Below are 11,653 nucleotides of genomic sequence, written 5' to 3'. Positions count from 1 at the left end.
CCTCGCTCGTTTTACAGAATGACACAATCCCATGACTCTTTGTTTACTCGGGGAACTAACACTAATGCAGCCTCTTGCTAAATCCCATACAGTCGCATCCCACATGTCTATGAATAGTTATCATGTGCCTTTGGCATTTTCACATCAAAGCATTTGCAACTTAGCTAATTAGCTCCAAAAATTCAACCTAGAAAATTGCAAATGAAAAACAAACAAACAAACAAACAAATATCAAGCAACATTTAATTTAACAGGTAATCCAACAAAAATCTTGTGTGAACATTTATACTAGTAAATATATATTTAAATAATTAAGTTAATGTATTTTTTAAAATTAGTTACTATTTTATGGATTATTATTAGTTTCATAAATAGCTAAATAAAACAACGATAAAGATTAATTGTTGTTTTTAAACTCTGCTTAACACTAAGAGCTCTACACTATCTATACTAACTGGTTTAATTCCTACACGGAGCGCAGTGGAGGCGGGTTAGACCCGATGTTGGTAATTTCGCAGGCCGGCAGATCTGCTAGAGGCAGGGCTGGGCCAATCAAAGCGACTCCTTGAATTCCTTTTATTTGTCGCACGCTCCTCAGCACTAGTGTATGCCCCGTGGAGTGGGCACCGCCCCAGCCCCTGATCGTTCCTATGCCCCCTACTCCATAGCGGTGCTACCCAGTGGGATGATTTAAAAAAATATATAATACAATGATTCAGTGGGTTTGATGCCCGCTGGTCACATATTTATGAAATACATCTACCCATCTACCTGTGTGGTTGGACATGGTCTGCTCTGGGCAGGCGCAAGGCTGACAAAATTCCGCCAGGCACATCTTCAACGACACGCCGTCTAGCGCGCTGGTTCCCCCTACTTGTCGGAGACCTGTCTGTCAAATTGTTACAAAAATCCACAGCAAAAAAATCAGTATCATCCAATTTTTGTACCATGGCACAGATGCACTTTCTATGTAATTGTTATATTATAATGTTTGTGCATGAATTAGTTTTATTGAGTATGTAAGAAAAATACAAAGATCTTAGATTAGACACAGGCTAGCTCGAGATTCTGAATTCACTTTAAAAACTTGTTCAGGCTGGTTCACTGCCATCAAAAGTGTGAGAGAGAGAGAAAAAACTAAGCATTGAGCCAGTTGGCAATCACATGATATTTTATTTGTGACTTAACAGTGGCACAGGTACAGTGTATGGGGGAATAGATGTACAAAAGTCCCTTTTTTTCTCTCTCTTTTTCATATTTCTTAAATCCATAAATAAAATTTACAAAATATTTTGGACTATTTCATGTTTTCTTAAACAAGCAGGGGGTACAGTTTTACATTGTAACTCTAGCAGTTTATAGTGATATTTCTATTGATTGATATAAATAAAATTCTGTCAGCAGTTTGATCCAGTGGGGTGGACATAGAGTGTTCCCAAAAAACAGAAGATGAAAACAACAAAGAGATGTGTAGGAGTCATCTATTTACCAGAAAGAGACCTGTAGACTTACGCCATTGCTTTTGTTCAAGTGCAGGATCCCTTTTTTTTTCTCAAAATAGGCGAGGCAGGTACAGCAGGCCTTATTTTGATCGAGCTTGTAACACAGATTCACAGTTCATATCTCACCAACCAAACATAAACAAAGACATTTCCAGAAAAGAAGAAACAATGGCAGCAAAAGAGCAAAAACAAACACCCAGATGTCAAAGGCTGAGGCGCATCCAAGAGCGCTATTGTATGGCACAGAGGCAAACAGTTGGGTGCTGGGACGATTTTTCGTTTTTACAAATAAAAAAGTTTGGCAAATTTGATTTGTACATTTATGCTTAAAGCATTTTTTTTTTTTTTTGCTGATTACTTGTCACCAGCCAAGCGCTGTATGCCATCTAAGAAGCGTATGACTAATAAAATAACACAAACGTTGTTGATGTGTTTCAGACCTAACAGAATGTTGCAAACACCCTCTTTTCTCCACAGCTGAGTCAGCTAAATCCACATGAAGATTGCTCATGCAAATGGTCGAACGGGCTGACGTGGCGACGCCATGAAAACATCCATCAGCTCACAGTTCTTCTCACAGTCTTTGCTGGTGGTGGTCCACAGAGTGAAGGTCAAACATTAAGGATGCTGCTCCTCTTGAAAAAAATATTTATTAGTGAGCAACATCATCACACCCGATTGTGTCGTCCTCACAGACATAAGTGCACTGGCCTCCCGCTGCACTTTCGGGGCGAAGATGAAAGGTCACTTCCTGGCTGCAAGGTTATTTGATTGGATGATAGATAGCGCCACAGGCTGAGGAGTTCATTGGTGTCAAAAAGTGTCAAGTCTTTGTAGTCAATTATAAATGTCATAGCCAGCCATATTTCGTTTCTTTTATTTCTTTCAAGCTTCTGTTTTGACCTTCACAGCCTCCATTTCCTAGAGAAGAAGAGCAGTGTTTTCAATGTTACTACAGATCTGACCGTTAGAGGGCGACATTGTGCCTTGCTTTTTGAAGCAAGCGAGAGGGAGAAAATGCAGGGATGCATTATGGACTAAGGTTTTCAAATGAGAGCAAAACAGCCATCCGTGGAAACAAAAGAGAGAATGTAGAATGTAAGGCTCATAAAGTAACTGAGGGACTAGTTAAAAGGAGATGAAAAGAGTGGATAGATAGGACAAAAAGGGAAGCGCTTGGTAGATAAATCAAGAATGATGAAATACCCACTCTTATGTTCTCTAGCTGTCTTCCTGCGGACACGCCTGATTCTCAGATGGATCACTGGCTCCACCGGGCAATGGAGAGGTTGGCCTTGCGACAGCAGAGTCCTAGCAAAGAGAAGGTTACATATTTATCAACTTCGAGCTGAACATTTAGAAACGGCGTTTTATGCTGTTGCATGCTTGCTGCTAAAATAATCTTTGAGGCTTTGCCTCCTCAACTGTTTTAGCCATATCGACCACATAATATTGTCTTTGGTGTTATTAACTCATTCACTGACATTGACGGCTATAGACGTCAAAAATTCATTTGAACTATTTCTATTTGTTTAACATTTTTTTTCCACTTTTGCTACTTTGTGCCCCACAATTACAATTACAATTACACATTTTAATTGCCTGACGAGCCTAATTTAAAACAAATATATTAAAAATAGGGGCATTTAATTGTAATGAATCGCATGATAATTTTATATCCGTTATAAATGTACAATAAAACAATTCTAGGTTTATATAATTTTTTTTAATGAAATTGAAAAAAATGTAAAACTAAATACTACTAAATACTTCACATGAATTTTTGACGTCTATAGTCGTCAATAGCAGTGAATGAGTTAAACATGATGTAGTCAAGAACAGCTCATCCACATGACAATGACAGTTCATGTAAGAACATCACACTGAGATTTTTAATGGAGGAGTCAACCTCAACAATTTTCTTACAATAATATAAACATGACATTCTGCTTAGCTTTTTGTTTGTGGAATATGAATTAAGCAGCAAAATACACCTGTTTTTGTCCATCTCAGGGGGGGCGGCCATTTTGCCACTTGCTGTTGACTGAAGACGACGACAGGGCTCCGGAAACGACCAATTGTGAATGTCATGTGACATTGACAAGCTGAGCTGTGATTGGTCGTTAATGGACGCCTGAGCAACTGTGACATAATTTTCAGTCAACAGCAGGTGGCAAAATGGCCGCCCCCCTGGTGGATTTTGCTGTTGAATTCATATTCTCCAAACAAAATATATCACATTGTCAAGACCATTGTTGGGTTGACTTCCCTTTTAAATTAAATCCCTGTGTTTTATTGACAGATGTGTGCCCCACAAGGTTTCCGAGCTTTACCGATTGCTCCTCCTTGGCATGGTTGGAGTCGCCCTCGGGCTTGACATAGGGCTGGTCTGTAGGGATGGCGCTCGCTTGGCTGGGAGGGCAGTCTGATGAAGAGCTCCGTTGAGGAGCTGGGGTGGACGCTGTAAAATGAAAGTGTTTTGAATTCAACTCAATTACTGCGCCTTGCATTTCAAAGCCACGTAAGAGTAAATACAGTATAAAGAAGCAAATCAAGTGTCTGCTTTTTCTCACTTATGCATATGAATACAAAGGATAGACTTTCAGGGATAACATATAACACACAAATTGGATTCAAGTAGACCTACATCATAAAAAAAAACACCTGCTCCAATTTATGTATTTGGGGAAAAATAAAGATGCAGTTTTCCAACCAGAACAGTTTACTTGAGGGCATACGAGTCGACATGCATAAAGAAGAAAAATGAGGATGGAGCAGGGATTTCCCAACGATGATGCAGGGAGCATAACATTAAAAGTTGAACGGTGGTCGGGAATGAATAATAGCACATTGCAATCATTTTTCCCCTCAAAAAAAAAGAATGATATTAAATACGTATTATATCTAAAATGATTCAACTGAAGAATTTGAAATGACTACTATCACGTGTGTAACTTTTTATAATACAGTAAAGTAAAACGAGGTGGTGTTTCAGTCCTTTGTTGGTATTTTGAAGGGCATGTGTGGTACTAAAAATTGGGAAAGGCTAGAAAAGTGGATGTAAATTAGATCTGCAAGTGGACCATTGGATGGCCTTTACAACATGTCATCACCGCTTTTTTCTCTCGCTGCATGCTAATGTGTAAACAAATATCTTGCCAAAGGTTTGATGGGTCTTGGGACAAACAGTGACAAAAAGGGCAACATGCAAACAGACACAGCATATATTTTATATAATAATTGTTATATCAGCGCCTGTGGTAAGAAGGGGGAAAAAGGAAAGCTGCACCGTTTTTACAAGCAGTTTGTGATTTAGAATGCAGGCGTAGTACTCAGGAACACTCACGTGATTCAGTAGACGGCGATGTGGATGTACCCGGGCTCAAGGTCATCCGAGACAAATCAAGGTCACTGCCTTCGTCTTCTAATTCGGTAGCAGGAGGGGGCGACAGCAGCTGACTGCACACCAGAGTGTCGGTTACGGCCACGAGGCCTGGGGTCGCACACCTGCTCACCGACGCCCCGCCGGGCTCCACCCCTGATGTCGACGGGCCCTCCCCCGCATCTAAGTCCATGCCCAGGCCGTCTTTTCCCAGGCTTAGCTGCCTCTGAAGCAGAGCGGGGTCGGCTGTGTGCTGCGGGCTGGTAATGGCCGAGGAGGGGGCGGACAGGTCGCAGGCTTGGGGGCACACGGTGGTAATGGGTACCAAGCCCTGGAGCATGGCGGCTGGGATGGCGTGGCCCCCCACTCCCACAGTCTGGGCCGGCATGTACGCCGCCATGGCCGCCCATTGCTGCTGGGTGGCACGGAAAATGTTGGCCTGGCTCCAGATGAGAGGCTGACCTCCGGGCAGGACTTGGGCCACCTGCAGGGGCCCCTGAACGGGGAAGGCTAGAGTCTGAGCCTGGCCAGGAAATGGCTGCTGGGCCCACTGGGATGCCTGAACGGGGCCCATGGTCATATAACCTGGTGAGGGAATGAGAGAAGGAAATGATGCATATTAAAGCTGGAAAGGGGAACATTTTTGTCACGACTTGCAAGGAAAAAAATACTGTTCAGTTATATGCATTTCTGTGCAGCTTTTCTGTGATTTATTTCCCGATTCATTTAACAAAACTATAATCAGATGTGAAAACACTTAGCAAATGTCAGCTAAATCATTAACTATGCCACCATGGATCAGAATTAATAATGATGCTTCCTTCTGTATTCCGAAAAGTGCCTTTTTAAAGGAAAATTTGTGACCTCAGTATCAATGTTCGTGCTCACTACATTCAATTCCAGCATTAATAAATCAATCAAACAATTAAAAAAAACATGCTTTTCAAGGTTTAGCACATGCAACAGCTGTGTTTTAAGCATTATACATTTGATTGGTACCCTCCTACCCACCCTTGGGGACTTAAATGCTGCAAGAACCAAGACCAGAGCAGGCAAAAATGCTCTCTGACCCTCCAGATCCGGGTCACCACCTCTTAGCCCCTCCCCTCAGGTAGGCACTGCCAAATCATGCACACTAAAAGGAGCAGGCATTTAAATAGCAGAGTTGGGTATTCCGTCAATACTGATGGAAGGTCCGTCAGTCAGTCCGATGGAGTTAGCTGGCGATTGAAAATTGACGATCAAGGTAATCGTCAATAACCGGGTTAGTACTGACTGACGGACTCCTGTTGTGTATTTATTTGTACAAACGTATACCACACACTGGCATTTTCACTGTAAAGATAGAAAATAACATGAAAACGCTGCTAAGAAATCAGTGTATTCGAGTTAGGCGATCTTAGCGAGTGGCAACGCAAGATGACCGCCGGTGGCTTTACTTCTCACTACAGTGGCTTTAGCTATTTATTATATGCACAGTGATAATTTCATAGACAAAAAAGGTTCATCATATTTTTCGCCACCAGATGAAAATGAAATGAAAATTAAAATAGAAGCCATTCATTTAGACGATAACGATAACTAAATTGACTGACAATTTTGCTAATGACTAAAACGAAAACAACTCAGTGACGTAAATTCACAAAATCTAATCAGAAGAAGGAATGAAACATGATTGGGAGAAAAAAAATACCGGTACTCAGAAACTGTTCACTGCACTTTATTTAATGTTTAAATGCGTTTATAGACATTGTGCAGCTGTAAAATTAATCTCAGGCAATTGTGCGTTTAAAAATTATTATTTTTATTTGGATGAAAACTTAGTTTTAAGCGACATATTGTCAGCTCAACATATTTCATTGAAATTAAGTTTAATCAAGTCACCGTTGTGTTAAATGTGTCTTGCATGTTAAACTACAGTTACAAATAGGTGTGTTATAATTTCCTGTACAAAAGTTAAAATGTATGCTGAAGAAAAATATTGACTAAATTGTCAATTTAGTCGACTAAAATGGCTCTTTATTTTTGTCGGCTAAAATGGATTAAAACTCAAATACAATCAAGATGACTAAACTATGACTGAATTATGACTAGAACTAAAACTCAATTAAAATTTCTTGTCAAAATTAACACTGGTCCGTAACTATGCGGCGGATTCATGTAGAAAAACATGGTGGACTAACAAAAGCTGTTTTAAACAATAATCTTTTTATACTTCCGATTCTATGTTTTTAGTTAAATGTATGTAAACCGTTCTTTGTCGATAGGTAATAAAAAAAATGATAGCATTGTTTTCTACTTCTATTGTAAGTGTTGTTCGTATGCCATAGACGCTCTTCACTGCCTCCAATAATCTAGGAGAGAAAAAAAGACTACAGCGGGGCAAGCCACACAGAGTACGAAAGTTACCGGCAGTCCTAAATAAGAGACCGCAATTCAATGATGCTGAAACGGCGGTTAAAATAACGACGATGGATTGCTGTCATTGGTACTGCTCCCTTACATTACGTAAAGACTATACAGTACTTATATCATGTCTTTGTCGTAGTTGCTTGTTACCGCAATACTAATGTACAGAAGCTCATACTACCGGAGACAAATTCCTTGTGTGTTTACATAGTTGGCCAATAAAGATGATTCTGATATTTCAATCTAGGCAACTCACCTGATGGCACAGAGGTCGGGCTGAAGGGAGCATACATCTCGGCAGGATTGTGAGGCTGCTGCTGCTGCTGGCGGCTGCTCCTGCTCGGGTCCAGTGTGTTAGCAGGTGAAGGGGGCATCTGAGAGAGAACATGGCACGGATGATAACCTTATCAAAGTCACTCAGAAGTCCGCTTATTTGTCGTCGTTCGGCAGTTCTCACAGATATAAGTACTGTGCAAAGAGTGACAAATGTCAAACGTATCACTTTTGTACCGTTGGCATTTGATATTCACAGCTTGGGAACATACCTGTATCTTTCTGGCCAAAACAAAATGTATACAATATACAATACACATACTGTGTAGAAGTGAATTTATGTTACGCATACCATTGGAATAAAATGTTATTGAGAACCGCTAGATGATGTTAGCTTTTGTGTGGGCAATACTAACCGAGGGAGGGGTGGACATGTCTCCGAAAAGATCAAAGTGGTTGATATTCTGTGAAAGGAACCAAGGGAGAGATAGCAAAAAAGTACAGTGACACATCATGAAATTGAAATTCAATAGTCATACATTCTTGAATTTATCACCACATAGACTACGGTGGTGGTAGTGGCGGTGGAGTCGGTGCATGGGGTACGGGGTGAGACAGCTATTCACCCAGGCATTTGTGCTGTGCATGGAAAGAAAGTACTATCCCTTTGTTCCATTATCAGAAAATGGATCTTGAATGGGCCTTTCATGGTTCGCTATAATTGAGTGGGTAAGGGGCTATTCAGTTCCATAAAACAGGCCCTGATTAGATATTCTTGTGTCTGCCAATCAAAAGGGTCCTATGAGAGTCTGACCTGCTTTAGAATGCTGATGCTACCCTGTGAGCAGATCGACTAGAGACAGAGGAGCAGATGAGGGAAGAAGCTCCTCGAAACACCCGTCTTAGACAAAGAGGCCACAATATGGCCCTCGCAGAGGGAGAAGGGGGTGACACGGCTATTATCGAAGCTATGGAAGAGCTACGTTGCATGAAATGTATCTGGGCTCATGCATAAGCAGACAATGAATCACCACAAAAGCACAGAAAACACAAGGATTTGCATGCTGTAAATAAAGCGCTGCATGTGGAAACATAACAATCCCAGAACAGAACGAAAGAAAGACATGGGAGACATCCCAGCAATCAGTGTCGCTGCAAACGGGTCTGTTATGTCCTCTTCGACATAACCGAGCTCACAGTTTGCACTTTGTGACCACCGAGGGCTCGCAGAATGGCTCCGAGTTTGGAGGGAAGTAAACAAGTGTGCGCTGAGGTCTCTCCCTGCAGGCACTGACACACATCAGGGGAGCTCTTGGCTCTTGAAAAGCTCCGACTGAATGAACAGACAAGCAGTAACACTTAGAGATATGGAGGCGCTGCTACTTATACTAGCATGGGGCTGTATGAGTGAGATAGTGAGGGGCCGGGGCAGGTTATCCGTTTGATAATGCTGAGCAACAAGCACAAGCACAGTGGTGAGAGAGAAGCACTGTGCTAGCACTTTTCATATTGAACAAACTAGAAGAAATGCTTTTCGAAGCCATTGGAGAGGTTATTGCAGCATGATGGATGAAATGGGATACTATTTTGTTGTTTGAATGGTTGGGAGGAAAGTGCCTTCAGTGACTATATTTACATATAATCAGTAACCATTTCAAAACCCAAATATTGGCAATACCTGTACTCACTTTGGAACGGCCATGTGAACACTCACAAAACATTTGTTAATATGTGTAATATGTTCTTATCCGGGTTTTTAAAAAACAGAGTAGACCTACATAAACACGTGTCGATGTACCTTCATTGAACAGAACATTCGTTTGGTCTCTATTTCCAAGGAATCTTGGTCTACAGTACAGAAACTACTTGTATGTGCGGCGGCCATCTTCGCAAAGTGTGGGGCGCATGCCTGTATATAATGCTGCATCCGAGGATGGTTGGAAGTCGATCTTTTCCGACTTCAAACCAGGAAGTGTGTATGGGAACGCCCCCTTGAACTCAGAAATCCACTGATCTGAATATATGACGGGATAGCCGATAGGCCCAGACTTTTGAAGCCGCGAGGCCGCCATATTGCTCCTCCCGAGAAATGGTTCTCAGCATACGATCCTATACATTTACAGTATCGAAATTAGAGAATATTTGAGACAGTACTTAGTAGAAACAGCATGATTTATGATGTTTTAAATTTGTTAAACATAAACAAGAGGACATTTTACAATTTGTGTTGAATACATGTATAAATTATATGCTTATTGGCGTTTACAGTAGGAAACTTGTATATTTTTTATTAAAGAATTATAACTGCAATTCAACAAAAGATGCCTCTGCCAAATCTAATATTGGGGTCTAAAAAATTAAGCAATAAAAGCAAAAGGAGGATATTCAAAGCAGCACATACCGTCCACTTAAATTGTTTTTTTTTTACTTGTTAAAAAATAGTGACCACCCCGCCACAAACCCCACACCCCGCCCCCCGACCCTATACTAGCTGCCGACAAGCGCTATATGTCTAATCTATACGTATACCGTATAGTTTATATAGTAGTCTGCTCGCGAGATGAGAGGAGCAAGATGGCCGCCCTGTGACTTCAACGGCTTGCACGGGTGTGTACGGGCTATCGGCTATCCAGTCATATATTCAGGCCACTTGCGAAGTCATGAAAAAAAGTACCCTGATTTCACCGACGGACTACAATGTGACGTCACTGGAAACACAGACCGTGAATGGTAAAACACAATTTACCCGAGTATAAAACTAGATTGCTTTCTTCATTCGTAAATATTCGACATAAGTCCTTGTAACACAACGTACGTGACAGTATGCTGCTATCTCTCTGCATGAAATTATACAGTGAACTGCTGAACTGTATGGAATGCTTATGAAATAGGAGAAAAACAATAAATGAAGCAAAATTGTGAGAAGGCAAGTTTGCTGGAGGTCAAAATGAGTTTTGAGGGCCAAAATAAAAAGCAATTCATCACTATCCGCCATTTTGGTTGTTTACTTTCGCCTCGAATGCTTTCTGGTCGGAACTTGGAAAAACCAACTCGTATATATCCGACTACTGACCATCCTCGAATGCAGCCTTAGTCCGTGCGTCAGGTGCGCAACCCGCCGGAAATACACAAGCAGAAGTAAATAAACACGGAGAAAGTCAGACGCGGCACAGCAATATATTTTTGGAGTAAAGAGGAAACCGACTTTTTTATTAGTGTGGTGAGTGACCTGAATATCATGTCTTTTATTGACCGCAGAACGTTAAAAGCAGAATCTATTTGCGTAACAACATGTGCGCATCCCGGCTTAGATCAGGATATGTATACGGGAGTACTCAGTCTGCTCACGCATGTAAGCGATTTATCCCGAATGTTTCAGAAACCGTAATTTTGACCTTAACCCGAATATTGACTGTATGTAAACATAGTCACTGTTTTCTGAAATGAAAGCCTTCTCATTAAGGGGCAGCTTGATTAGTGGACTACATGAAGACTAAATGGCTCCACTGCATGCAACTCAAAGCAGCAACACCCCACCGACAAACCTCACATTGTCATCCTCTGAAGGAAGACGCAGCTGACTCTGCCTGTTTTTATTTATCCAGTTAACTGGACCAGACAAATGACATGCTGATTTTGTCTGGACCATCTGGCTAGAACCTGCATCAGATGTTGAATAGTGCTGCATTTTGAAGCCTGGTTCGCTAATGTCCTGTGAAATTGCAGGCATGTCATATCCACGGTCGACAAATCAGCTATCAGACTTTTCCCCCCCGCCCACGAGGATCCTGACGAGAGGTTTGAAGGTGGAGGTGTATAGAAACAAATAATAAAAAATAAAAGAACACCTACAGTCATGAAATGACGTTTGGGGACATCATAGATCCCTTCCTTCTGCTGACTGGTTGGGACCTGCATTGGATTGGAGGTCGATTGAAATGTAAATAGCATGGCAACACGGTTTTTCTTATTATTTAGCAGGCTGAGTATTTAATATCAGGAGCTGAAACAACTAAAGTATAAAAAGCTTACTACATCCATTTTGATTCAGTACATTTCTTATGTAATTTTATCTTTTGTAGCGATC

General features: G+C 41.2%; 1 protein-coding gene across 3 annotated transcripts in view; it reads right to left on the bottom strand.

Annotated features, from left to right (window-relative positions):
• Nucleotides 1-1,153: 1,153 nt before the first annotated feature.
• Nucleotides 1,154-11,653, bottom strand: part of LOC147181993 (disabled homolog 1-like) — a 57,156-nt gene continuing 46,656 nt past the window's right edge. For 2 of the 3 annotated variants that reach the window (XM_086097960.1, XM_086097970.1), the window contains 6 exons: nt 7,983-8,030; nt 7,550-7,667; nt 4,849-5,469; nt 3,836-3,963; nt 2,713-2,813; nt 1,154-2,423 (listed from right to left, as the gene is read on the bottom strand). In XM_086097960.1, coding sequence (XP_085954086.1) covers nt 2,724-2,813; nt 3,836-3,963; nt 4,849-5,469; nt 7,550-7,667; nt 7,983-8,030 — 1,005 coding nt within the window. In that variant the 3' untranslated portion in view covers nt 1,154-2,423; nt 2,713-2,723. Of the gene's footprint in view, nt 2,424-2,712; nt 2,814-3,835; nt 3,964-4,848; nt 5,470-7,549; nt 7,668-7,982; nt 8,031-11,418; nt 11,479-11,653 lie in introns of all 3 variants that reach the window. The other variant, XM_086097952.1, reaches the window with a different exon arrangement.

This window comes from Leptonotus elevatus, chromosome 1 (assembly GCF_054856555.1).
Source record: "Leptonotus elevatus isolate MCC_2025b chromosome 1, RoL_Lele_1.0, whole genome shotgun sequence".
NCBI lineage: Eukaryota > Metazoa > Chordata > Actinopteri > Syngnathiformes > Syngnathidae > Leptonotus > Leptonotus elevatus.
This window is presented reverse-complemented; position numbering and strand designations above follow the sequence as displayed.